Here is a 27,951-nt window from a genome sequence, read left to right on the forward strand (position 1 = left end):
AAAGTGTTGCAAGGATATTTGTGCATGCACGATGTGCACCTTAAACGAAAACTAAGTCGCTCCTCCGCGATTCGCTCGGCTTGTAAATGATCGTCCGCGGGATCCATCAAGTAATACCAGCCGCATGCAGTTAACGTGACGGGTAGAACCTGCACGATTAGCCCCCGCAGGTTGCAGAGCTCTGCACAGCTAGTTCAGACCGTTGAGAGTCTCGCCTGCAGCAGCAGCAACAGCAGCATGGTGCTCATCGGTAGACAGTGGCTAAGGTAAAAGAAGTAGGTCGGTGAGAAGCGACATGAGGAGGTAACCGCGAACTCCCGTCAGTCGCGTGAAGATATTCCTCGAGTGAGCAGGTGCTACGTCAAGAGACTCGATCATACTTACCTGCCGATTCTTGCCGATCACCGATCAATTTATCGCGTCATTTTGCACCGTTGTGTTCCACACAAATTGAGGATAGTAAAGAAAAAATAAAAAAATATTTATTGAAAATCGGAACCCATTTTTGTTTCACACGAAGCAATGGGTCCTTAAATACCAGACGACGTTTGTTTCCACTCTTGATAATAAGTATCCGGTCACTGAAGTTTAGTGGATCTGTAGCAAGACGTACTTTTTGTGAAAATATATATCGCTCCAAGAGTGCAAGCGTAAATAAATCCATCACCGGAAGTAATTCAACCACAACGATGCCGCGGTTTGAGGTAAAAAAAATTCTACCCCCTTCATACCATGAATTAATTTCGTAATGCATTTTATCTTCCAGGTAGTGCAGGGCTTTTCCCCTCTTTGGGGTTACTAACTTTATCAGTTATCGAATCACCCTCCGCGTGTTTCGACATTCTGTTGGGAAAAAACTGTATCAATCACCTAATTAGTACTGATAATTTCTTTGCGAATCCTTCGATAATCGCACTGATCCCTATAATTCTGATCGATCGGTGTGCGTATTTGACGAGGGAAAGTATCGGCCAGATTCTGCTTCGCTTCCGGAACGTGATGACACCGTTTTTGCGGTGTAATCATCGAGACTGCAAGGGGCGAACCCGCGGCGATAATTTGAATTTCGTTAGGCGTCTTCACCCACACGCGCTGGTTGAACGGTGGAATCGGAATTGCGAAAATTTAACTAGAAGCACGATGAGGTTTCAAACTCTTTTGCGCAAAACGACGACATTCTACGTGCCGAGAATGTATGATTAAGAGATATTTAGCGAAAGTAATCTCAATATTCACGCCCCGGTGAAGAGGAGGACCATTTACTGCAGTTGAGGAAACAATGGTATGAGTGCAGAATAACCCACCGACCAGTTAGCCTTAATTGGTGGGCAATTAATGTCGGTCAAAGTGTTGCAATATGTAGAGCGTTGAGTATGCACGGTCCCAAGACGAAAGGCACACGCGACATGTGTGCATATCTCCGGAGATATAGCATCCCAATTACCGAGTAGGAAAATTTTTGCACTCGTTCGTTAGTAGCTTCAACGTTAATTGTCCCCTTTTCATTTTGTCATCAATTCGTCGATAACTTAACCATTTTCTGTATTATAAACTTCAGTTCCAAATCACGGCTATCCGAAAACGAGGCTAACGCTCTGCGGTCATATTCACGCTGTTCCATTGGCGATTGTAACGCTGTAGCGGAAGAAGAGTCTTGATTTCTAAACTTCACTGGGTTGATAATCGCACGCGTTCTAAGTGCACACGGTGTTCCGAGCCGCCATTCGAGTCTCGGATGCGAGTTATCAGTGACAAATAACCAGGCTCGTTGAGTTACACCCGACAAGACACGCATTTGTACCCGCAGCTGCACGCGATGGTGTGTATATGTAGAAAATTGCACAGGCAAACGAGACAGCGAGATTACGCCCTACCTACACACACTAGACTTTCGAAAATGTTTTGAAACCCATTTTATATGCGTGTCATTGCAACGCGGTCGACACGGTGAAATAAGCATGAAATAGGAATGCGCGCACGAGTCGCAAAGATTAGGATATTACCCTATAAATGGATCGCATACACCTATAACAGGCATAGAAATCGTTCGGTGCAAAAATCAATCATCGGCCAAAGTGACAGCTGAATCATGGATCTGTGCAGCCGCCGCACGATGTCCCATTGACCTAGTGAGCAGTCTACGTTGCCGCGAATGAAACAATATAATTTAACGCCGAATCACTCTGACAATCACGTTGCCGTATAAGCTATCGATACTGTCTATGGCGCAAGCAGATATCCGGATTCTTTGTAATTACCTTTCGTTTCACGCTGCTTTTTTATTTCGCAGGTAGTGCTGGTACTCGCTTTGACGATGGTCATCGTCACCTCGACGAGTGTTCCTCCGGCCCCGAGCTACACGAGAACGATGCTAAAAGTGGCGAGAAGATTGCCTGGGGAGACGGAAGAAGTGAAGGTTCGAACGAGCGAGGGTAACCTGGCGACGTTGATAGTGAAGAGGCGAGATCACAGAGTAGTTCAGAAGGAAGGAGCAACCACTGGAATGAGCACCGAACCCGAAAGGCGTGGGCAAAATCAATCCCACGTGATTTTCGAGGTTAGAAAGTTGCAGAATCAGAACGGCGAGGCTCAGAGGAGACTGCAGGAGAACGAGCAGGTGGCGAAGATTCGTAGCCAGGTATCGGGGCCAGTCGCCGATCAGGAAGGGCCGGCGAAATTCGAGCGGAAGAACCTCAGCCAGGTCGGTGAGAGCCTGATGGAGTACGGGAGCTGGAAGCCACTTGGCGGAGGTTCGGAAAGAGCTCTCGAAGAGAAACTGCAGGCAGAGGAGCCCTTATACACAAATTGGAAACCAGTCGACACAGGGCTGCACCGATCGGCGAGCTTCGCGCGTTACTCGAAGCCCAATTTCGAGCATCAAGGTATGATATTCGCCGGAAGCAACACGGAGAAGAGAGCAGACCGGGAACTCTCGTTCGAGAAATTGAACCCCGCAAGAATAGTCGGAAATCAGGAGGAGCGACATGGATTCCTGCCGAACCAGCCGAGACCGGTGACTAGGACGAACGTCGGCGCTAATGTGTACAAGAATAGAAACGCGAAGAACGTACCAGCGGAAGTGACGATCAGGTCGGAGATCAACGTGAAACCGGCTTCCAAGAGGTCACCGATGACCTTGGACGCCGACGGGACGCCGACCATCCACGGACATCGAGTGCCCGATGACCCGATGGACAAGATCCAGACGTGGAGGAACGCCAGAGTAATAAACAACAAGTTGATACCAGAGAGCGCAACGGTCGTTAACCTCGATCCTTCGAGCAATTTTTACGCGATTGACAAAACTGCCGATCGTCAGAGGTTCGAGAACTTTTTCGACGACGTTAATCGACGGTACGGAAGAAACTACGATGCCGAAAAGACGAACGTATACTTCGAATGGGATCCGAAGAATTATCAAAACGACGCTCTCAAGGCCGAGATCTACAACGCGGCTAGTGACGGCTACAATTCCAACGTTCAAAAGCGAATGCTTCATCCGGACAGCGTCGCGAATTACCCAAACTCGCAGAGCTATACTCCGGAAAGTCAGAAGATCGCCCCGGTCGCTTTGAAACCAGGAGTGAGAGCCCCGGTTCTGCAGTATGCTCATCCGGAACTGGGTGTGCAACCGGCGAAGATCGTGAAGAACGAGATACGGCAACCCGAAAGCTACTCGGAGGTTCAGCCGACGTTCACCTCGGAGACCCGGCAGAAGAAGAAGTACGTTCTGAACGATAAGAACGTCGTCGACTCGTACTCTTCGAAGTACTATTACCCTAACCACCGTTTCTACGGACTGAAACCACAGAACGACCCGCCATTCTGGGTGAAAATATCGGAGAACCTTAAGAACCAATTTTCGACCGGGGTTGAAAAGGTCTCCCAACTTACACGTCCGGTTTTCGACCCCTTGGTGGAAGCGACGCAAAAGATTTCTAAGAACTTGGGTCTCTCCCGGGACGTAGCGCAGGACAAAATTGGAACCGTTGCCTCGGGTTCGTCCATTCTCATCCCTGCTCTGGGTCTCGTTGCTTCCGGCGCTGCGCTGGGAATAGGCGCTGTCGCAGTTGGCAGATACCTCGATGTTGACGTCCTGAAGAGATCAGGCGACGACGAAATCGATCTCGAGCACAAACGAGCCCTCGAAGCATCAGCGAAGAAGCTTCCTGAGTATGGAAATGAGGCGAACGAACCAGATAGTCGGGTCGACAGTGAGTCAAGGACGTGGCAAGCGTCGTTCGCCAGCCCAAATCAGGCGGCCAATTTCGTTCAGACATTCGAAAATGAGCCAGTCATCGTAGCCGAGGGGGAAGAGAGAAGCCAGAGCCGAGAAGATGACGATGGCGTGTTTCTGATACTCGAAGAATCGAACGATTCGGACAAGGTGGAAACCCGTGAGACGAAACCGGTCGTTGACGAGCTGGAATACGTTGAGACCGGAAGACACAGACGAAGCATCGATGATCCCAGCGTCCTAAGGTTGGAACCGGAAGTGGCTGATTGGATGCGAGACAAGCGGTTCCAGAGAAAGAATTTAGACAAGATAACGGAAATTGTGGAAATCGATGTACCCAGACGCGGAAATATCGACGTTTCCGATCTGCAACTGCAGAGGACGAAGAAACCCGAGTCTGAGAACGCGGGTACGATCCTCGTCGTCGAGGGTGATGAGAATGCGTCGGAAAGAGCAGATCTCGATCAAGTCGCTGTCGAAGACGTGGCGAAGATCGTCGGTGAAATGATAAGACAGTCGGAGAGCGAGGAGGGAGAACCGCAAGATCAGAAGAGGTCGAAGCGTAGTTTGGGAACGGATCAGGAGCTCCAAGACACTCTCCAGAATTTGGAAAACGCGGAAGTCGCGGAAGCCGGGCACGTCGAGGGTGACTGGGCGAACACACCCTGCGCCAAGAGGATATTCTGCGACGCGATGATCCTCCGGGGTTCCGACGCCGTCACGTTTATGGAAAAGAAGATGGCGTCCCTGCTGGCATTGTGAGTAAAGACAGATGGCACGTGATCGAAGCCTCGTGAATCCCACGGTCCGACTAAAACGTCCCGCGATAGCTCGACGTGCAGACACTATAGCTAAACGACGACGAAGCATCGAGTCTGAGCGAACTCTCCATGTATAACTTTCTTTCAGCTTTCGCTTCGCCGAACAAACGTCCTACTGACTGATTCAACTCTTACCTCCTAGCACAGTTTCACTTCATTGCCCAGTTTGGATAGTTGGCGCGCAAAAAAAAAAACTCACTCTGCACGGACTCCAAGTCACTGACCAATACCGTCGAGCCGGGTTACGTCGGCTCGACGTCGCTCGCTAGAAAAGCTAACGAATTACAGACCAGCGAGAAGGTTCTGCGTGACCTGACGCGTCAAGAACGCCTTCAGCCAACTAGGAACAAAACATAATCCGTGCACTATTACCGCTTTTTAAAAAACGTAGTTTTCTAGACCTGTAAACAAATTAGACGCTCGCCTCGTTAATTCCGCGACAATGGACGAGATAAGGCAGAAGCACCGTTTGTGACCACTGTACCATCTTTGGCCACCCTTGTATATCGTATTGCTTGTTTTCAATACGATCAATGTGTCCAGTTATTGAATTCATTGCGAAAACATACCCGGCAAATAATATTACATTCTTTGATAATTAGCTGTTTAAAAAGTAATTTTGTTTTACCATTTGTGACCACGTCCTCGATTCCATGCAATTGATACTGCCACAAATGGATCGATGGATGGCTACAGACGGTACTGAGGTGGCCAAAACAGGTGCATCTATCCTACCTGCCACTTCGCCCCGTCAGGTTTGATGCACTATGCCTTAATATTCCCATATTTTTCAGAATACAACCGGGCGCCGCAAACCAGGTGTCAAGTCACTTCGAAGAAGTCATGGACGCTATTCGCAGGCACGATTGTTCCGGTTTCCTTTGCCCCCAAGCGAGGCCGGGAAACGTTTTCTTCTAACCTAATACTTGGACGCGGTGTATAATGTGTGGGAAAAACGTTTCCTCAATAGTACATGAAGGAGCTACCTGACAAATAGCCGATACTCAACAACCGGAGAGATGTACTTAATCGACCGAGAGAGCGAACCACTACCCTGCAAAGCACCATACCTGGATACGGTCCAAGAGAAAGTTTCACTGTCTTGACGAGGAGAAGTTGTCATACGGCATCTAATCAGATCGTTCAAACACAGTCGGATGCTTGTTGAGTCTTCGACATTTTCTTATGTTTCGTTTTTCTTCCGTGACTGTCTGCTCGTCTTTTTCAGTGTTGTACACTCGTTCGATGCTGCAGTTGGTTTTTAGAAAGTATTCAATGATTCAAATTTTTTCAATGACGGAGTTATAAGAAGAAATTGTTCAGAGTCTATACCATGTTCGTATTTTTGCTCGGTTATAACGAGGTCGTTTGAGTCGTGCCAATTATGCATCAACGAATTATTAATAATATCATTTTTTTTCACCGTTATTCAAGAGAGTAAAGATTAATATTTAAAGGTAAATTACTACGCTATACATATGTAAAGTATTCCAGTTTGAAGACGCCAAATTGTATATAGCCATCACCGTAATATTCCTATTTAATACACATCCTTAACTTAAATTATCACAAAACAAACGCATAGCTTATAGGGTAGCTCTAGGAGGACCAAGATTCGTTAAAATAGTCACGTCGGAATCGGTGAATACGTGTTTTCGTATCGCCTCTTTCGTCTAAAGATCGTCAAAATGCAATCACAGTGAACAATTTGTCGTATTTCATGTATCGCACTCAATATTTTGCTATAGCAAAATTGTTAGTGAGCAAAATAAATTGAGTCAAAATTATCGGAGCACGGACGAGATGCACAGAAAAGTTTCGTCACCAATAAACTGTTATCGGTAATCATGGTTCTCGAAATACATCGAGATTAGAACGTAAGCTAGTTGTAAGCCAAATAAATCTTGTAACAGTTAACTAAATAATACTGTACTACTACATATAATATACTATTATACCACTGTGTGCGCAATATGTACTGAAAAATTGATGAATAAACTACGTTTTATAAAAAATTAAGAAAAAAAAAAAAACAGGTTCAATACTCATGTTCAAACTTCTATTGGCTCATACTGCAAATTTTCTACACTTTTTTTACTTGAGACGCAACGGAGTAAAAAAGAACTTGCGAAACACAAGGTAGACAGACGGGAATTTTTATTGACGCTAGTGCGATCTCGAATTGCTAACGAAACTACGATTGTTTGTTCGAAAAATGTTGCATCAGCAAAAACCTGTCCCGCGGAAAGTGGCTGACCAATCAATTTTGCCATTCTAAAACTGGCGTGTTACGTAGACACTTCATGGCTGCAGAATTTCATATTGAAAAAAAGAAATCAAACGAATTAATCAGCCTCAAATTCCATAGATTTTAATCGAAAGAGAGTTCACTGTAAGTCAAAATCAGTTAGCTACAATTCCGTAAAATCGGTTTCAATTTACGACTGGTCTTATCGGCCCGAGAAGAGTTCAATTAATGTTTTGAGAGAGTCGTTACCTTTTTTAATACGTATATCCGACAATCATAATGATGATGAGGTATCAAATTTCAGATTGTGAAGCAGGTACTGCAAATTTTCAGCATAAATCTAAAATTACAATAACAAATTGTCAACTGTCGAGGCCGTTACGTTCATTGATGCATTTACAGACATGTTTCGCTCGTTTAACCCGATTGGCTACGATGGCAATAATTTTATGTAATCACGTACGCGTGGTTAACTAAGTGAAGAAACTGCAAGGACTAACAAGATGACTTGTAGTCCTGAAACAACTACAACGTCACACATATATCGTACAAATTGAAGAAGAATAGAAAAAGTTTCGAGTTTTCTCCACTTATTTCCGGCTAAATGAAAGTGGCCCTACGCTGAAAGCACACGACTCGGCTTCAAAGACAATAAACCCAACAAGACCTGGGACAATAATTTGAGTAATTATATCGCGTTTTACGACACAGAAAACAATGCTTTGTCGGTTAGATGCACCGCGAAGAATACGTGGTGGGAAGAATGAATGCCCAGGCTATAAGGTTCTCGGAAAAGCTGTTATATTTTCATTTTTATTCACACAGTTGAAGTCAACTTTTTCGACTGATATCAGCGCATCATCTTTTACTTTTCAACACACGTAATCAAAGTGAACCTGATCATTTATTTCCCATTCGGATATTTTTTCTATTCAGTTTGCAATTTTTCAGTACAAGTGTAAAGAAAATTTGTTTGTGCAAGAACATCAAGGACTTATCGTAAGAGTAGCGAAAACTTTCGAAATGATTTGTTGTTCGCGTATTTTGATATTCGGTATGACGTTCGCGGTAGCATTTGCTTGGGTCCAAGAAAACGATTTCGTTAAAAACCGTGGAGTTCGAGTCCAGGTCGGATCCATGCTCGCTGAAGTTGCAAAAGAGTTAATTCAGAGATCGTCAACGAATAGCCAGGTGAGATAGAAACGATTCGGGATGAATCACCTCTGATATTTGTGAAAAATTCACTTACGATAGTTTTTCCGAAGCGTGATCAGTAATTGGAAACGCCTTACAGGTACTGAGTTTGAATTTGTCAAATTTGCTGATACTTTTGGTACTCAAGGCTGTAGTTTTCGGGGCTGGATACATGGGGCACCATGGATACAAAACTCGCGAGTTGGACGATGGTAATTATTACATGTATAAACCGATAATATACAACTCTCTGTAATGGTAATAACGTGATCCAAAAATGATGTAGGTATGCATACACGTTATATATTCATTTCCTCTGCACAGAACCAATCGTTTCCGAGAGTGAGGTAGCCTTGGCCTTGGGCTACCTTGTCGGCGACAAATGCCTTTTCAGGGCAGCCTGTGAAGTCCCTCGCAAAGCCAAGGAATACCTCGGAGCCGCCGAAATGCTTCTGCAAACCTTCAAGCTCATGCCACAGTATGTTTTTGCTCGGTGCAATACGCAAGTCGCGTCGAGTTAAAAGTTGAATTGAACGTAGACCAATTGGGGTTTGATACGTGAATGCAATGACTAGATCATTGGAGCACGTGGAGTTAAGAGAAATCTATAGTCAGTCTTTACTAACCGCGTTAAATTTCACTTATTTTTAATACAAATGCCCAAAAAAAGATTTGCTTCACACGACAATGATGCCGAGAAATGTATTTCTGTAATAGAATTAGCATTTATTGTAGAAATACATTTCCTGATATTATTCACGCACAAAATAAAAAGTTTTTGGATATTTTTGTTCGGAATTTCATGGGGAATTACGCAGACTGAGGCATTTTGACATCAGTGTTGCGTAGGCTGTGATAAAACTCAAGATAAGTGACATTTTACCTCGATCGGTAAAGACTGACTATAGCATCCTCTTAATACTCGAAGCTATAATTTACCGTGAATCCAGTTATTTCAGATGTCGGTAATGTTTTTATGCCTGCATATTCACAAGTCTACACGTTACTTTTACATTTACCAGACTTTGATTGGTCGTTCGATATATTTTTCAGCCAATGATATTCAACAATTTCTACGCCAGTGTATGAATTTGTGACAACATGTTTCAAGCTGTAATAGCAAAGTTGTTGTTTGTACACAGATCTGTTCCCGCAGAGTTCGACAAGTATGAGAAGACTGTTCTAGAGCTGAGGAAAGCCGTAGAATATGGATCGGCCGGGAAGTGTCCACCGGAATATACTTGCAAGAAGGAAAATATTGACAAGTTTTTGAAAGACGCGTGAAATTGTGGGAAATGACAATAATATGGCAAATCTATTTCATATTTTTTCACTAGTATTGGAATCTATATTATAATAAAGCATCAAGTAACTATTGTACTCTCCGATCAATGACAATATCTTTTCCGCACTTACAACTTATATATTTCAAAACAACGCTTACCTACATGGTAATTATATGTATTATTGCAACAGTGACAACAACGGATTAGTACATTATTGAAAATACAGTTTCAGAATTATGTAATTCATCATCGAAAATACATACCTACATATCAGATTGTAATTCTGCCGCTGCTTAGTGAAGCAACACTTCTAAAGCGTCAGTTGTCGTGAAAAGAGTTGTCGATTCTCATCTTTCGCAGTGAAACGGCCGCCGCTTACTTTGAGACACCTGATAAACTTGACACGCTTTAAAACAACTTCCAACAAACAACTTTTAGCGTATTACTTCAAATATGGTTCTCTGACGGAAAAATTGACGGACAAAGAATGTTTTAAATTCACACACTTGTTTTCTGAACATCCAACGAACGACCCATCACGTGATCTATGCACGATATTTACGTATTATGTCCTTGTCAACTGCGTGATATTACGACGCACTTCGTCTCTCTCGACGCCGACTCGCATTCTCGATGTGCTCGAAGCGAATCGAAACGTACCCAGAACCCACTGCGCTGTAAGCGTGACGTCACGTGTGACGCTAAGATGTCGGACAGCGCGGGGACGTTTGAAAACTGCACATATTCTTTCATTTATTTAATAAAATCGCAGCGATCTATAATGCGTAAAATGAAACTAACTCACTTCTAAAATCAACTGAAATTTCATGCTCCTAGTTGATCAATTAAAAATATCATGATTATCGCTAGCCAAAGTCGCATGCCTTTAACTTACTGCGCGATGCGTGGGTCGATATACATATTTTACTTCTCAAGTGTTTCAGATTTCAGAACCCTTCTGTGAAAGCTTAGAAGTAAACGGTGAGTAGGGTGTACCACGCACAGCGAATTTGTTTATTATTGTCATGTAGATGTAAGAAAAGGGGTTAAATTTATTAATAATACCAGAAACACAACGTCGCTTTGATTTCATCAGCAATTCAAATAAGAAATATGTGCTCTTTGAAGGCGTAATTGCTCTGTAACCTAATCATCGGCGTTCTAACCTCAAAAGTTTCCGGCTTTGTTGAAACTTTGCAGGTTAGAAGCCTGCTTTATACGGTTCAATAAACTCCGATGTTGGTAGAACTGAGTGTAGGCAAGTAACACGGCGTCTTCTTGTTCCGCAGATTATTTTCATTTGGATATTTCCTAAATGAGTGATACATCCACGTCGATATCAGCATTTGCCGCGTATTCGAAAATGCGTCAAACACCGGAGAGCCCGTTCTCATCGAAACCGGCTAAAAAGCGTCACAGTTCCGCCGCACTTTCGAGTAAAAAGAAGCCGAGGAAACGTTCGGCGTCTGTGGGCGACTTGACGCCAAATGAAAAAGGAAAAAAGACGCAAAAAATGTCCCGACTTTTGAAAGAAAAAAGTATGAAAACTGCAACAGGCGTGTCAAAGAAATCGTCAAGCAATTCAAAATCAACGGTGAAGAGATTGTCTAATGGAATTGATAAATCATCATCGAAATCAGCAACACCTAATAATAGAAGGTCCGTTGCGGGAAAATCAAAAGCGGCATTCCAACTGGCCGTTGCCGAGAGTGAAGTTAGCCCCAAATTAAGAAATAAAACTCTCAGATCTAGTGGTGACAAAACAGAACTAAAGGCTGTTGTAAAAAAAGTTACCTCACCTGTAAATTCTGCACCGAAGAAGAAAGCAAGCAAAAAATCTCCCGGCAATGTCGCGAAGTCAAAGCCGGAATCGGATTCCGAAAAAGCTATGAGTGATGTTGATGAATCAGAATTACAGGATAAAGAGGAAACACCATCCGGTTCGATCGATGATGGAAAAAAACTGTTTGAATGGCTCATTTCTCCACTTCAGTTGGATGCTTTTTACAAGTAAACAATATTACAAATCAATCTTGAAAGAAAAAAATTCATTTTCTCCAGGACGATTTTTTTTATCTAATGTTATTTTTTCATTACAGAACAAGCTGGGAGCTTGCCCCACTATACATAAAGAGAAACACCTCGAGCTATTACAAACATCTTATTTCCACACCCTTAATAGATTCAATCTTGCGAAATTACTACATGCAATTCACCAAGAATGTCGATGTGACTTCATACACGGACGGCAAAAGAGAAACGCACAATCCTGTTGGTCGTGCATTGCCAAGTGTTGTCTGGGATTATTATGCGAACGGTTGTTCGGTCAGGCTGTTGAATCCCCAAACTTTTATACCCAAATTACATGTATTGAATGGTATGAAGAGTATTAATGAAAGCCGAAATTTTATATTAAGAGCTTTACTTTCAAACTCCAGACCTTTGGTTAATTTAATAATTTTTTAGCCACCCTCCAGGAATATTTTGGATGTTTTGTTGGGGCAAACGCTTATTTGACACCACCGAATACTCAGGGATTTGCACCGCATTACGATGATATCGAAGCGTTTATACTGCAAGTAGAGGGTAAAAAGAGATGGCGTCTATACAAACCGAGGTAATTGCAAATTTTGAAATCGTCTCATTACAGCGCTTGTTATGTATTTTACAAAGTAGAATCTTGTGTTTCAATTTATCACCCATGTATAAAAGTTGTGTAATCCGGATATTTTCTCCTCTTTTCATGCATGGTTAGGAGCGATGATGAATATTTACCAAGATTGTCCTCTGATGATTTCGATCAATCAGAAATTGGAGAACCGATAATGGATATAGTTTTGGAAACTGGTGACTTGCTGTATTTTCCAAGAGGTACTATACATCAGGGTGAAACTATCGATGACACTCATAGTTTACACGTAACCTTGAGTGTCTATCAGAGGAATAGCTGGGGCGACTTTTTCGACAAGGTATCAAAATAATATTGATTCTTGATAAATTATTTATTGGTTGCGTGATATCTCATATATCGTGCAGATCAAACGCACAATATTTTCAAAGTATCAAACACTGTTCAACTTCTGCTTCATGCCATCCCGTTTAGCTTAAACAAGTTTTCCCGGATCGAGCTTTAGTTACTAAGATCATTATGTCAAATCAGTAATTATTACAGATAAGACGATGAATTACCATATTGTTTTGAATATAAGGCAACGTTTTTAGTCTATTATAGATTCTTGGTGATCGGTCAATTAAGAAAGCGTAATTTTAGTTGACGTTTCGACCCGGATATGGGCCCTCCTCAGAACGATTTATTTTAAAAAAATTTTATTTTAAAATTACGCTTTCTTAATTGACCGATCACCAAGAATCTATAATATATTACATACGAGGTCGAGAATTCTTATTCAACGTTTTTAGTCGTTGACTACACCCGCCAAAATTATCCTCGTCTAATACGCAGACTCGTTTTATGTGCGGGTAACTAAGAAAAACATCCTGAAATACTGTCTCCGAATCTTATATGTGGGGTCGGTTTTTACTCCGAACAACACTGTATTTTAAATAGCTTGAATGCTACCAGCCCTGTGATTTAATAAATAACACAATAATGCGTTTTACTTGAAACTATAGCTTGTCCCAGTGACGTTGGAAAAAGCTATTGCATCAGATGTTGAATTCCGCGAAGGTTTGCCGCTGGATTATCTTCAGCACGTAGGTTTGGCGCATGCGGATACGGACACTATTGACAGGACTAAGTTTATACGAAGAACACAGTACCTCTTATCTAAACTAGTCCAATACATAGACGTTGACAGAGCTGCTGACGAAATGGCTAAGAAGCATATCCACGATTTTCTTCCGCCAGTGCTAACAGAAGAAGAAAAAGCATGTTCGATATACGAGGACGGGGAGAGAATGACAAAGGGTGGTATCGTAGTGAACAGAATTGAGGTAGAACCAGATACGAAAATAAGATTGGCCCGAGCATATTGCATAAGGTATGTGAGCCTGGGTAGCATTGATTTGATATTAGTGTCATAGTTTTACCTCAAATGATTATTTATTGAATAACATTTTAGATTGCTGCGAGAAGAGGACGGACTCAAAGTTTATTATTCTACCGAGAATTCGAAAGAATATCGCGAGTTGGATCCACAGTTCTTGGAGGTATCGCAGGAACACGCTCCCGCTATAGAAGAAATCATTCGACAGTATCCTAATTATATCAAAGTCGAGGATTTACCTCTGGACGAGGAAGACAGCAAGGTAACGGATGATTTATGAAATTATCTAATCACTTTGTTATTCTCAATTTTACCAGTCCACGGGTCACGAAACCTATTGACGTAACTGTATTCTATTTAAACACGAATTAGATACAGATCCGTCTACTGTTTACAGACACGCTGTGGTCATTCAGCAAAAAGGCAACTCAACTATGAAGAAAGTTAGAAGTACATGTGGTAATAATAGAAAAATATTTTCTTTCAGATCCAGGTGGTGAGGGATCTTTGGGAGAGAGGTATTCTCGTCACGGACCAACCATTGCCTATCGTGGAATAATTTACGAGGGAGTGATTTCACCTCCCGTGCAAAATAAGAGTAATCAGTGACTTTAACGGCAAACTTGTGAAATAAAGCATAAACGTGCATTTAATTTCTTAAAATAAAAGAAATAAACTTGTATTGACAAATCTTATAACCGACGGTGATTGGTCTGGGTTGAACAATAAACTTTGAATTTTCCGTGCAATACAAGCACACCGTTCACTTGGAAAAGTAAATTTTACTTCCATTCGAAAAATTTGTTATATTTCGGAATGTAATGTTCACCGATCCGTAAAGAGACAATCGGGTCCCGATAGGCTATAGAGCGTCTTGTGTATTGAAAAGTATATTATCTACGTAGAAAATAGTTTTCTTCACAATACTGTGTTTTTTACTTTTTCAATCCAGACTATCGATAGATTATTAACTTTTAATCACGGAACGTCTGAGAAGAAACCGAAATACTTTTGGTAATCTTCCACAGAATAGAGATATTTGAGTTTATTTTATTACTAAAGATATGGGTACGGCCAATTGATATATTATTGAAATAGCAAGGGATAATATTGAGAACTATTGAAATATCGTCTCGAATGATATGACCGTATGAATAATTTTCTATCCGTACAGTACTATCCGTAACTGTTTCAATACAATACAAAACTATCACTGTATAATCAGTTATATAAATAAAAATTTGTGTATACATTTCTATGTCATATATATATGTTACGTACATACTTAATATCTAGCGAACTCCAATACGTGGAATAAATTGATTGGCACTGATTTTGCAGTTCACAGTAGAAAGACAGCGTACTTATTTTCTTTCTATACCGTATCACCAGTTATAGTAACGATAAGTATAAAACTTTCATATTTCAGGAAAATACATTGACCCGAAACTGAATTTGATATTTTCGCGTTTTCCGCAATAATAATTGTGCGAATAAAATTTAATTACGTCTAGTCTTGCGGGTCTCCGCGTATTATTTCATCATGTGTATAAATCTCAGATGTACATACCTTGAATAATTCGTACACCTAACCTCCTTTCGATAATTTGAATCTTTCCTTTGAGCCAGGTCCTCGCGATCTTAATTACACGAAATCACTATAAGCCAATAATGCCAATCGATCTAGACCTTATACTATGGTATTATGAGCTTTTTATCTCTTTTCGCTTCTGTATTTTCATCCCGTTGTCTTCCGAGCACGTATTCGATGTATCCCAAGTATCCATCGTTGTCCAGATCGTCTTCTTCAAGCACATTGTCAATTAGATCTATAACGTAAATAAGGGAGTTCGCGGTCATATTTCAGGCTCAAAAATACTTCCAGAGAATTTCTGTTACTGACAATAGAACAAATTAATCGCTGTGCTGTTTGTCTTCTTTCCGCCACATCCTGAAGATATTATAGACGCTTAAATTGATCAGCTCTTAACCGATTCGAGTAACAAATACGAAAGTTTGCGTAGTTTTTTATGAAGTAGAAGATGAATGCCGTATCGAAACCAATTACCAATAATCCTAGGCAGTTCTTCTAGATTTTCCCGAGCTGTTTCATATTCAGTCCTTTCGTCTCCTTCGTGTTGGTGCAAAGTATGCAGAATTGCATTAAGGATTTCCAAACCGTCAAGTTTGGTGTTATTGTCAATATCGTGGAAGCTGTAAATTACCAAGATTGTTAAAAAGATTTAGACCGGAAGAAGACTAAGACGTTTTTCAATCAACAGAATATCACTGATCACTGAAAATTGTACGCAACACTTAACATATCGTTACTACTCATTGTCAAAATATTTCGTCGTGAGACAGATTACAATACATACTTGAAATAATAGAACTCCAATTCCTGATCAGACATTTTCGAGAGATCCAATTGATCCGCTAAGGCACCCAAGTCTTCTTTCAAATGGCTGTACGAAAGACGGAACATTAGTTTAGTAAATAATCGTGAGTATAGACGGTAAGAAATTGCGGGTACCTGGCGTCGTGTAAAAGTTCGGCGTCCTGGGTCAGTTTTAAACCATCCTTTTGCGGGGCGTAATGATGATGCGAAATCCCGCTCTTGGGATGATGTGGTCCACGAAATCCGACGGAAAATTCAACGAAGAGTCCCGCCAGTACCAGGAGCAGCATCTAGTTTCGGGGGTATAATCATTTTTCAATACACGAGTGCGTGGCAAGTCTGATAAAGGAAATGTTGCACAAGAATACGAATCAATCCGACAATAATTGGGCTCTGATCCGATTGTTTTTTTCGTCACCGGTGAAGACGCTGATGAACGCTATTCTGACCAAGCAAAAAGTAGCTCCGATCGAAAAGTCAGAATGAGGCCCCTTGGGAGTAGTGATATGTATATAAAATCTGATGGCGGCCAATTTCCTTCACAAATGATAAAAAAAAGTTAATTTATCATTGGAAAACGAGTAAAATCGTGATCAATACGGACTGTATAGATTCTTTGAAACAAGTTCATAAAAATTTACGTATATCATGTTTCGTTAATCAGACTTCTATTCCGTGTACAGCACTTAGTTGTTTGACTTTTTTTCACAACTGCATGTAGCCTGAATTCTTATCTGAAAAAAAATTGAGATTGTAATTTACAAATGAAACAATATATCTGTACCTAGGTGTATAAAATTTGAAGAACCATGTTTGCGGTAAAATAAATCAGTATCTTTACGGAAAGAAATGAATTTTTTCAAAAATGTATATCGGTACATAAACTTGATCGAGAGAATGACAAAAATCGTCGACACTTGGAGAAAGCTACTGGCTGGATGGAACAATAGTACCTGCTGTGATTTATTCACTGACGATCCGAGCGAGGTACTACGTACATACATAGGTATAATACACGGGTCTAGGAAATACGCATGTCAGGCAGAGAAAACGAGGGTTGTAGGGACAGGGTGGAGTGAACAGAACGCTGCACCGTACACTCTTGGTGACAGATGCGTGGTGCGGTGCAGGGTAATTATTATACGATTACCCACAAGGCCATTGATTTAGATTGAACTCGGGGGGTCCGAGAGGCGCGCTCAGCCCCGGGAGCACTGTCACCCTGTGGAAATATGTTTCAAGATACGAAATAAGGGGGGGGGGGGGGGGGGCAGGGGGGCAAACAACCCCCGGTACAAACCAAGACCTATTTCCGGCCTCCGTCAAAGTTCAATCCTGTGTTTTCAACTCACTATCTCGCATTTTCATCACCCCATATCAGCTCGGGCATTTGCACTGGGGTTGGATTATCATCGGCAATCAAAGTATACATATTCCTGTATCAATACCTGTTTGTACACTCACGTGCTTGCCTTTCTTGGTACGTATGTGTGTGTGTGTGTGTGTCCCTCTGTCCCTCTGACCCTTCGCTGCCCAATCAAAGTTTTATATCCGTCGCAGAGTGTTCTTATACGTACCTACTTCTATGGATTATTCCTGTAGTTTCAAAGGAAATGAAACCGTTTGAAGAATAATAGATACATATACGTCAATAGGTTGCACTTGTAATGAGTCAACTCCTGAAGTAGCTGTACAGCCTGTGCACGTCATGATCGTGCATATTTTATTCTGAAACGATCTATTTTCTGTTCAAATTTTCAGAGCTGGAAACGGTGAATCCCTTTTTTCTTTTCGTTCACGCAACGATCTCTACTAGGTACATTTTTTCATCGTACTCGATGAGGGTATAATTCAACTTCAGAAATGGCAGTGTCAGTAAATCGATTACAATAATTGCCACCGAAATAATTCACTGAGAAGAAGAACGAGCTATGAATAAAAAAAAAAAAAAACATTCACACGTGGTAGAAGTGAAACCTTCAGAAACTAAACTGTGAGGGAATGAGGAGAATGCAGTATCAGGAGTGGAATAATTATTCGTTTCATCGATAGTAGTTTCATTTCGTTTCATCGAGTTTCAAAAAAAAAAGAAGATGAAGAAAATCGATTATTACACGCAGTTCCGAGTGAAAAAGTTACGAATCAGTCTACCTACCTATTCGTCGTTAAGGTTGAATTATAGGCTGATCGCGACAATGATTGTAAAGGAAACGTGCCTGTTACAGGCGCCTGATTCAATTGATTAATTCAGCGAGTTTGATCGATGAAATATACACGAGTATAAATTTGTCGAGGTTACACTCCGCGTGCATTCCACCAGCTGTAACGGGCTATACAAATCCACTTGAAATATCGCTTGCACGTCTCTCGTAGGTACGATGCATTAGGTGTGTGCATAGCGCATTGTTTGCGCGTCGCGGAACGGAGTGTAGGTGGCAAAAGACGCGGAGCTACACGAGCTCGGGGTAGTTAGGAATCAATTTTATCGGCTTAAGAGGGGCGGATGCATATGCTGGGGGGCCTGAGGGGCTTAGAGCGCAAGTGGACTCCGAGTGGACCCCGAGTGGACCCCCGGAGGGTCTCACCCTAGTCGTGCAACTCCTCCCTCCGGGTGTCGAAATCTATAAATAATTTATATCATTTGGTCCATTCATCGGTCGAGCCCATATGTACGAACCTGTGTCGCCTTACGCGAATCGCTCGCCTCCCGGGGTTCGCGGTGAACGGAACCTGCTGCCGTTCGAATTCGCGGGTTTCCTGTTTCGGGCGTCCACGTGCTCGGAGTCGAACAGTTTGCGAGGAATCTACGAGTAGATTTTACCGATTGTGAGAAGTATTTCGTTTCTTAGGTTTGTTGGAATTGAAAGAAAATTTGGTACAACTTACTGCTCGGTGCAATTGAGCTTGTAGATAGAGTATTTTCTGGTTATTCTGACGTTAAATATTCCTTGGCGTCTATTTACCGTCGCACCAATGTCAAATCATTGCAATAGTTGTACAAAAATATAGTACAAGTAAGGAAAAGAATTTTTTTTTTAAACAGTATTAATACGTATGTACATACCGTATAGATTTTCTGGTTACGGATATAAAACTTTGTTTCATTTTCTAAACGGAATTTTGGTTTTCGGTTATAGCAGAAAATTGAAACCTTTAAAATGGACGTAGGTTGGCCAAAAATCGATGTAGTAGTACATTGAGTAGCCGTGGATCACGCATTAGTCTGCGAAAATGCAAAAACACAAACTACCAGAATTTTAAAATTCAAATTGCTTCAAAATCGTTTGAAATCTACTAAATTCGTTCAACACCCTCTACGCCAGCTCATTTTATTGAAACGAGTACTTCCTACAAAGTCATCGAAACAGATTTTCTCTTTTCTCGATAATCAATTCAACATAGCCATTTCTTGATTAAAAACAATATCGCTGCACTGTTGCAAAATTAAATATTCAACGATGCAAACGTCATGAAAAAAGATGTTTCAGTGAATGATGCAAAAAATAAAAGTCATCCGAATAAAATGAGTAATCGTAGGATGAAATCGAACGAATAAACTAGACTTCAAACAATTTCAACCGAATCGAAACGAAGCATCGTTATCCAAGCATTTGTTTTCAACACCAGTATTTTCAATTTCTCTATTATTACAGAGGTCTTCGAAGCTTTATACGAACGTGAAAAATAATAATAAATTTTATAAATACAACTAATTAATAAAAAGTATCGTTTTTCGGCCAACCAACATCCTCGTTGACTCTGCAGCAATCACAAGTAAAAATTTCTCTGTATACAGCGATAACTCACGGGGCGTTATTTTTTAATGCAAGCGCCATATCGGAACCCGAGGCAAGTGCATACGTCGTTTGAAATTCAAAACCGTGGCTGCATTGTCGGTGAATTTTTAATTCGATTCACTTGATCGAGGCCCGTGACTATCCGGGCATCGGATCTCACCCGGGACCCTTCGACGACCCGAAGGGACTCGGACCGAGGAACTGCAGGTTATGTCGCAAGCTGCACGGGAGCTTTTAAGCACCCCTGCATGCAAGCGGGGATGAACTTACCTCCGCTATTTCCACGGCCGAATCCGCGCCTCGATCAACCGGGAATAACCGGAATAGGTTTTATCGGATCTACGCCAGACAAATAAACAAACTGCAGAACGATCTGGAGGCGAATTTACCGTATTTTCTCTGTTTTGTTCCGCGCTTTCGCGACGACGGGACGAGAGATTATCGACGTTTCAACGGAGTCTGCGTATTCCGGACGTGCGCCCTCTCCGTCGACCCGACGTACCTCTTCGGGTCTTCGTCTTCCTCCTCGTCCGCGAAACGCGATGAAAGATCACCGAGAAATCGGATGGAAGTCATTTAAAAAAAAAAAAAAACGGCCCGATTCCTCCTGAATATCATCGATCGGAAATCGGCCATCGGCTTTACAGAATTAATTTCCATATTAGACACATGCTCATTTCTAAGAGTCAACGTAGTCGACGTGTTTACAGTAAGACAAAGGAACAGAAATCTGTACAATTTCCATCCAGTCTTTATCTACTATTTTTCTTTATACTTTCCGCCGATCAACGTGTTTGACGACTGCGGTAACTTCTTATAACTTGACTCTTGTATACGCAATCACCTATCTTTTAAGCGATTTTGAGCCAACTGCGGCAAGGCATAGATCGAAGAATTAACATCTGAATTGAAACAAATTTATACACCGAGAAATGCATGTTCAAATGTAGGAGAATTAATAATGAAGATGACCGTCTTGTATTATTTTATCGGTGAAATCTCACTCGCGGTGTCATATGCGAATAAATTAATTACAATAAAAGGCTTTGTGCATCGTACATCCCGTCTTGTACTCTTCGTACCTATCATAATTTATTCTCACCAACATAATTTTTTCTTTCAGCGGTTTGTACACCAAATAATAAATACACCAGCGATATGCGACCGAAAAACTGGAGAACTGGTTATTCAATGAGCATTGCTATGGTACACGTCACGAGTCTCAATATCATTCTCGAGGACGGCGTTATTGAATCGAAATGAGATGGAAAAAGGAAAAACAGACCGGACTGTACGTGTAAGTATTTGGAAACCTTTTTTTTTAATACCATTTTTGGAAATCGTTCTCCGATATTCATTTCGATCTTTCCTGCAGTCCCGTTTGCTATTTTTTGCTGTGTAAATGTGTGGATATAACACAATAATAGTTGAATAGCTACGATTGGCTGTGGAAAAATTCAAAGTCACGGACTCGCCGCGCTTTCGCGCGATATCCCCCGGGAATTTTCGTGACGGAATACTAATTCCAGGCTCCAAATTGCGTGAAAATAAGCGATAAGGTTCTACACGGCACGACTTGGACTTTACAAATATAGATACGTATCATTTCATTGACCGTCACTTTCCATAAAACGACGTCTTCGATTCTGGTTGCAGGTCAAGGTATGAGCAGCTATTAATTATTTGTCGAGAAATCTGTTGATTTTTCTTTTTTATTACAGAATCCTCGTGTTTCGTCTTACATACCTAATTGATATGTTTAAATATTGTCTGTACACAAAATGGGGGATCGTACGTATCGGCGACATTTACCGAAGGTATAAACAGCCTCCTTTTTTCTTTCTCAAGTCTGCATAATACTCAATTACCTCGAGTATGTCTATAATTTGCAAAAAAACAGGAATGTGAAAAAAGGTCAGTGGAATGATGAAATAAAATTTCGAGTATTATAATTATTTGCAGATGATAATCTCGCGTTAATCCATTCGCTTCTTTCTACACTGTAGTTTAAAATCTTGATTTTCGTTTTTTACGATTCGAAGCGAGATATACTGCATATTAAACATGCCTAATTGTTAAGTATATGAAACGGGGGTAAAATTTTCTGACAAATCGATTTCCGCTATTTATTTTGAACATCTCAGAATCGTCGAAAAAGTGTTTCCTTACTAAAACAAAGGCATTTGGAGTCTATATTTTCATTTTATTTAAGCGAATGGCCTAATTGAACAACCGCTCGCGATCTGCGTAAGGAAGATCCTTTCGCCTGGATGTAACTTTGCACGTGGACAGCTCGAGGCGCGACGTATGAATATATGCAAAGGCGACATCGACCTCGAGGGTACCGTAATGATCGTCCGCGAATCGGCGTTCGATATTTTTCTTTCCATTTTTCGGTGTTTTTTTTTTTTTTTTTTACCGAAAATTCGACGATTCGAGGATGATCCTCCGGTAGGCGGGTCTCAACTTTTGAGCAGTCACAGCGGATGGGTCTCGCGTTGCCATGCCAACGACCGTAGCCTAAAGCTATGCTTTTATTGATTCCAAGCCGCAAACAATGTACAGGAGAGGATGTTTCTCTCGGTTCTGCGAATCTATCTCGATGGAGGATTATTAATAACGTAACTGAAAACACCGTGTCATGTATACGTTTTGTTATCTTCATCTCTTTCTTCGATATACCCGCGTAGCTCCGATACCTCTTATATTCCCTTTCGCGCTTCGCGTGTATCGTTCCGCGCGATACACGCGCAAGAAAATTTTATTCGCTGAGTAGGGTAAAGAAAAAAAAACCAAAATACTACTTGAGGTTACTTCGTACGGCCTTCTGATTAAAAAAAAAAAAAAAAAAAGAAAAATGAAAATAAAGAATAAAGTAAAACGAGAGAGAAGCTAGAGCAAATCTCTCAAGGTATAACGTAATGTATCCTCAAATGATTATGCTCCGAACTTTGTTACTTACGAAAATTATTATTTGGAATGAGAAAATCGGTTTCCCGAATACCAAAAAATCTCACTAAATAATTTCCGTTCACACAGCGGTAGCAATTATTAGCAATTTTCACGCGAGCGTGAAGTTTTTCGATCTCGAAATGAAAGGAAAGGAGAAAAACATGATATTTGAATTTGCGAAGGGGTGCAGCGGTGTTTAATAGAATGGTAAGGGAGGAGAAGCAGTAGGTCGTATCGTTGCTTGAAAATGTATGGGAGAAAATTTGAATTTTCAGATACTCGCGGGTGGTCCAAAGTACATTAAAATCTCAACATGTGGTCCTCGTGTTCCTCCCGCGATCTCGATTGCGAGCCAACGAGCAGAAAACGCGATCAGCACCGCAAGTTCGCGTCATTGATTGCATTGTCTTCGGTTCAGGTTTGAAAAAAAAAAAAATTTCGTCTCTTTTTTCCCTCTCGTCTGGGTAAATTGGCCTCTTCCGGTTAACTGATGCGCCCAAAATTGAGGCCGTGGAGCGTGATTCGGGAATTTACTTCCCGGGCGCGACGCGTACGAACGAACGAAGGCTTACCTTAATTGACAATGAAAATTACCACCTTGCACCTACGCACATAACGTTTGATTCGCACGCATCACGTGCCGAAACCTCGTTAAACGTTTCGCGCGAACAATATATCGCCTATCGGTTGTAACCGTGTAATTTGCGCGATGAATAACGCGCGAAGAATCATACGGATAATTAATGCGGAAGTTTAAGAGACGTTTTCTTGGCCGCTGCCGTGCAGTTTGACGCATGAAAATTGCCCAAAGCTATGCGCCGGGCGTAACGCGCTTGTAACGTCATCCGATCGACTCGTATTGAAACTGCCCGTCAAATAATATATTCATAGCTTCCACATGGTTAAACATGCCGCCTCCTACGCCACCCCCTCGCAACCGCATCGCATCCGAGTTATCGGTGTATAACGATTCGCAAATACCACCGCCATGTTGCCAATTGCATTTATCCTCTACGCTCGAGCGGAGTGCGGATTTTTGCATTTTTAAACCGTCGCCGTGAAACCGATCGGTTTGAGTATCCGATGTTACAATACGATCGTATGAATTATTTATGGTTGCTCAAGTAAGGAAGAAAAATCGTAAAAATTTTATGCCGCGAATTGCGTCAATTTACGAGCAACTCGTCAATTTTGTCACCTGTGAAGCGAGATGCACGTTTATGTGTTCGCGGTGAACCGAATTTTACGTAATATTCGTTGACCGGAAAATATGAAACGGTGATATTTTCTATAAAATTTATTACATTTAACAGTGATCCGATTTCTCCGAATGATTTTTTTATCGAAGCTAATAATTATTGACTCGTAACAATCTAACGTTGCACGTGTAATTGCATTAAAAGACTTTTTACTTTTCCTCACTGCGAGTAATAATTTCTAACAGGACTTTTTCATTCTTCGATTGTTTTCAAACTCGTTTAACTTCTTCAAGTCCTTCGCCGCTGCTTCCGTGTCTTCTCGTTTTACTAATCTTGTTTCGAGGTTTGATTTCTGCAAATTCACGCAGCTTGGGATCGGACTCAGATTCCTTGGAGCGATACATTTTGAAATTACCGACACGCCTTGTTTCGGTGCACGGATAAAGACACTTTCGCACGCCGAAACATTCAAGATTCGAAATTTACAGAGGCGCGGACCGGTTTTAGAAATGTGAGTAAAGATGAAAAAGGTAAAATCTGTTCGAGCTGATATCATCCGATATTCGGTACAACCACACCCCAATGTTTCCGTAGGTAATAACCTCGCAGGACTTCGGAGGACGAGTGTATCCTCGATCATCCCCGAGTGTCCGTCCATGTGCGGAAGTTATCTGTAAATTCGCGATGCCCTCGGAGCGACCAAAATTCACTTAGCGAAAAAATCCTTAAAAGCTTGTCCGCCTGGTAAATCGTAGCCGGGAAGCTACCCTGAGCGTAGTTTTTTTTTTTTTTTTTTTCTCCTTTAATACGTCTAAGAGAGTGAGTAGAAAGTGGTTAAAAAAATTCCCGCTTAATCGCTCGGCCGGCAATGACTAAGTGCAAAATTATTTTTAAAATATTTTCTTAACCCTGTTAACCGGGAAGCTGACCCCGACTCAACTCCAAAAAGAATTCGAAATTCCCTTCCGCGTGTGGTTTTTTGACACGCCGCAAGCTTTTTTCTCCCCTTTGCTTGGTCGCGCAGGGTAGGAAAGAAAAAAAACACGCACACACACACACGCACGTTCACAGTTTTCACACTTTCCCTCGCCTGCCTTGGATGCGAGAATTTTTTTATCCTTACAAATGGATATTCCCGCGAGATAATCACTTCACGGGTTTTCATTCAAGAAACGCGAGAACAAAGGAATCGGAAAAAAGTAAACGGCCAACCCTCATCTTTTTGCTAACTTTAATTTTGAAGCTCTCCAAGGTAATTATCAAAATGTTGCAGTGAATAATTAATTTATTATCAGTGATACTGTCTTCTGGACGAGATGTCGCGTCTACCGCGAGGTGTGTGTGTGCGCGCGGATGTAAACGTACATATTTATTTATACGTACATACATACCCAGAAGTATATAAGCTGCAGGAGGACCGGCGAGCGGCGAACAAGACTTGCGATGGAGTTTCCAATTTGCCGCGGGGTGCCGTCGGGCGACGTTTAACAACTTTTTAATGGAAGCCCGGAGACCGTCGTCAGCCCCGGCAACCGACGTCGAAACGCAAGGTCTAACGGGTGTCTCTTTCGGTCAATATTTTCGCACTCTCATCCCCGGAGAATCGCATCGGCGACCGACCAACGATAAGTAACGTCGACCTAAGATTTCCAAATTTCCGGGGAAACTCACCTACCTAAGAGATCGACGAGTTTTCCCGTACGCGAAGAAGAGTTTCAGGATTAACCGAGGTCAAAGAATTTGCCACTTTTATCCGGCAAACAATTTTCTTCCATGTATGTTTACAGGGGTAAACGTATATAGAGTAACGTTCTTCCGGTATGCATTTTCCCTTTACTTCCCCTATTCGGTTTCGTTAACGCTCCTCGCGCTCCTCCGTCCCTTTTCACCGAGTTCCACGAGGATGAGCGTGGGAGGTTGGTGAGGTGGGGCCGGTGGCGCCGACGGCGGAAGCGTCACGTACTACTCTGAAACAAAAACGTAGCGACGCCAAATCCGATTACCCGCGAGAGCGCCGGGACGCGGATGGTGTACTGGGCGAACCGAGGAGCAAGGGATTCGGCGGACGAGCAGGTCGACACGAGGAGAAAGAGAGGAGCCTCCGCCGGCGTGAGGAAAAGCAAAGGAAAATGGGGGTGGAGAAAAAGGAGGACGCCGAGCCAACGAAAGCCGGGAGAAAGCGGAATCGAGAGAGGGAGGAGGACGGATGCCTGCCGGAGGCGGCGGACGAGGGTGTCTTCGGGGTCGTGCGGAGGAGGCGAAGGACGAGAATGACGAGGAGGACGAGGGTGAGGCTCGGGGGGGAGGTGTAACAAAAATCGATCACTTCGTTCGACGTGCAGGATGCGTGAAGCCAACGAGACACACACGTACGCCGCCTCCACCTTCGCCTCCTCCCTCCCTCCCTCCTCCCCCTTCGACAAGCACAGCATCTTTGTCCTCCCCCGGATCCTGCAGCGTTCGCTAATCCATCAGCATCGAAGAGCCTCGCTCCGCGTCGCGTCGGCCTCGCTCCGTCATCTCCACTTATATACACCGCTCCTAGGATCTAAGATTACACGCCGAGAAGATCGAGACCGTTTTAATTGCCCCCTGAGTTAGCGACCCTTATATTATACCCTCTCGCCTCGACGAGATATCAAGCTTTTACCTCCTGCGGCACAAATATCCTTCACGCTCGGACGTCGAGATGCCGGGACGACATTTTATCACTTCGAGATTTTCGGCGGTCTCTTGATCTTTGCGGTGATAATCGTATGATACACCTGAGACGAGACACAAAGAAGCGAGTCGCGTACTCTGGACTGCTTTATGCTCTCAGATGATATCGCTAACAAAATTTGTTTGGGCTTGCATTTCGGTGGCCTAGAGTTTCGTTGAATTTTTTGCAAGCCTGTCGGAAACGGAGTTGAAAAAAGTTTTCTGATATCAATAATTACGAATCTCCGGGAACAAACTTTTTCGTAAATAATTTGTAAATCGGGATATTAAAAAAAAAAAAAAAAAATGCGATATTGCCAAAAAACTTATATATTTATTTTTTCAAAAGCTCTGAATGTTTCCTCACACTAGTCAAACTTTCAACATAACGCCATAAAAAAATCTGTTACGTCGTTTAGCGATACATTTCCAAGTTCAATAGTTCAATTTATTAATCAGGAGCAGATTTTGACTAAGGAAATTGCGCCAAATTCCGGAAAAATATTTACAAAACAAAACAATGAAAATAAAAAATAGGTTCCATTTAAAATTTAAAGGTCAATCGATTTGAAATTAAATAATTAGTTTAATTTCGGAAGTTCACATAATTTATTTACCGATGTACACAGACAACTCGAAGACCTAGGTACGCATGAAAAGAAAATATTAAAATATTTCCCCGTTTGTTTCTAAACCAAGACACGTCGAATAAAAGTGAGAAATTATTCGAGTCTGATATCGTCTTAGAAGTTCAAGTACGCTATAGTTCCGAAAATGTAGAACCTTCTTTTCTCGAACTGGTTTGGAATAGCAAATCATTTACCGAGCCTCGCGAATTCGCAACTTTCGTGTCGAAAGGGTGCAACAAATCGTCCTTCATCCGAGCAGTTTTATTATTTTCCTCCCAGTGGTTCCCAGCGTAAAAAAGTGGGCGGTCTGTCTGGGCGGTGTTGGATTGTGACCGAAATTGGCCTATTCGAACGGGGCACAATATTTTGACACTGCCTGATTAGGGACGCGTGCTTGTCTAAATTGTCCGCACGTGTCCAGCGTCGGTCGGGCCTTGACGGCGACGAACTCTCGCCTCGGCCTCTGAATTATTACACAAGCGT

General features: G+C 42.1%; 5 protein-coding genes across 7 annotated transcripts in view; 3 read left to right on the top strand and 2 right to left on the bottom strand.

The window, feature by feature from the left end:
• LOC124221176 (tRNA 2'-phosphotransferase 1) overlaps positions 1-10,369 on the bottom strand; it is a 50,782-nt gene extending 40,413 nt beyond the window's left edge. Inside the window, exon 1 of one of the 2 annotated variants that reach the window (XM_046630937.2) lies at positions 10,054-10,369. The gene's annotated coding sequence lies outside the window, so the exon portion shown is untranslated. Of the gene's footprint in view, positions 1-10,049 lie in introns of both variants that reach the window. The other variant, XM_046630936.2, reaches the window with a different exon arrangement.
• Positions 241-7,058, top strand: LOC124221152 (uncharacterized). The gene is made up of 3 exons (XM_046630879.2): positions 241-704; positions 2,291-4,995; positions 5,853-7,058. Exons 1-3 carry the CDS (start codon positions 690-692, stop codon positions 5,974-5,976), a joined length of 2,844 nt encoding a protein of 947 aa, XP_046486835.1. The 5' UTR covers positions 241-689; the 3' UTR covers positions 5,977-7,058.
• On the top strand, positions 8,150-9,844 carry LOC124221177 (uncharacterized). The gene is made up of 4 exons (XM_046630938.2): positions 8,150-8,497; positions 8,601-8,712; positions 8,825-8,978; positions 9,643-9,844. The coding sequence occupies exons 1-4, from the start codon at positions 8,330-8,332 to the stop codon at positions 9,782-9,784; spliced, it is 576 nt and encodes a 191-aa protein (XP_046486894.1). The 5' UTR covers positions 8,150-8,329; the 3' UTR covers positions 9,785-9,844.
• A 281-nt stretch (positions 10,370-10,650) lies between the features above and the next one.
• On the top strand, positions 10,651-14,475 carry NO66 (Bifunctional lysine-specific demethylase and histidyl-hydroxylase NO66). Of its 2 annotated transcripts, none has more exons than XM_046630895.2 (8): positions 10,651-10,767; positions 11,076-11,796; positions 11,886-12,163; positions 12,253-12,403; positions 12,542-12,755; positions 13,420-13,787; positions 13,869-14,055; positions 14,281-14,475. In XM_046630895.2, the coding sequence occupies exons 2-8, from the start codon at positions 11,102-11,104 to the stop codon at positions 14,350-14,352; spliced, it is 1,965 nt and encodes a 654-aa protein (XP_046486851.1). In that variant the 5' UTR covers positions 10,651-10,767; positions 11,076-11,101; the 3' UTR covers positions 14,353-14,475. The 2 variants fall into 2 exon arrangements, with proteins under 2 accessions (XP_046486851.1, XP_046486850.1); XM_046630894.2 differs by lacking the exon at positions 10,651-10,767 and adding an exon at positions 10,813-10,986.
• LOC124221178 (multiple coagulation factor deficiency protein 2 homolog) overlaps positions 13,421-27,951 on the bottom strand; it is a 37,302-nt gene continuing 22,771 nt past the window's right edge. The window contains exons 3-6 of the mRNA XM_069137200.1: positions 16,327-16,481; positions 16,172-16,258; positions 15,862-16,007; positions 13,421-15,622 (exon numbers count right to left, since the gene is read on the bottom strand). Coding sequence (XP_068993301.1) covers positions 15,489-15,622; positions 15,862-16,007; positions 16,172-16,258; positions 16,327-16,481 — 522 coding nt within the window. The 3' untranslated portion in view covers positions 13,421-15,488. The remainder of the gene's footprint in view (positions 15,623-15,861; positions 16,008-16,171; positions 16,259-16,326; positions 16,482-27,951) is intronic.

This window comes from Neodiprion pinetum, chromosome 6, assembly GCF_021155775.2.
Source record: "Neodiprion pinetum isolate iyNeoPine1 chromosome 6, iyNeoPine1.2, whole genome shotgun sequence".
Taxonomy (NCBI): domain Eukaryota; kingdom Metazoa; phylum Arthropoda; class Insecta; order Hymenoptera; family Diprionidae; genus Neodiprion; species Neodiprion pinetum.

Excerpts from the sequence above, each read along its gene's own strand:
- LOC124221177 (XM_046630938.2), top strand. The coding sequence starts at position 8,330 with ATGATTTGTTGTTCGCGTATTTTGATATTCGGTATGACGTTCGCGGTA. Across the intron at positions 8,498-8,600 it reads GATCGTCAACGAATAGCCAG|GTACTGAGTTTGAATTTGTC; the intron begins GTGAGATAGAAA and ends AACGCCTTACAG. Across the intron at positions 8,713-8,824 it reads AACTCGCGAGTTGGACGATG|AACCAATCGTTTCCGAGAGT; the intron begins GTAATTATTACA and ends TCCTCTGCACAG.
- LOC124221152 (XM_046630879.2), top strand. Across the intron at positions 4,996-5,852 it reads ATGGCGTCCCTGCTGGCATT|AATACAACCGGGCGCCGCAA; the intron begins GTGAGTAAAGAC and ends CATATTTTTCAG.
- NO66 (XM_046630895.2), top strand. The coding sequence starts at position 11,102 with ATGAGTGATACATCCACGTCGATATCAGCATTTGCCGCGTATTCGAAA. Across the intron at positions 12,756-13,419 it reads GGGGCGACTTTTTCGACAAG|CTTGTCCCAGTGACGTTGGA; the intron begins GTATCAAAATAA and ends TTGAAACTATAG. Across the intron at positions 13,788-13,868 it reads GCCCGAGCATATTGCATAAG|ATTGCTGCGAGAAGAGGACG; the intron begins GTATGTGAGCCT and ends ATAACATTTTAG.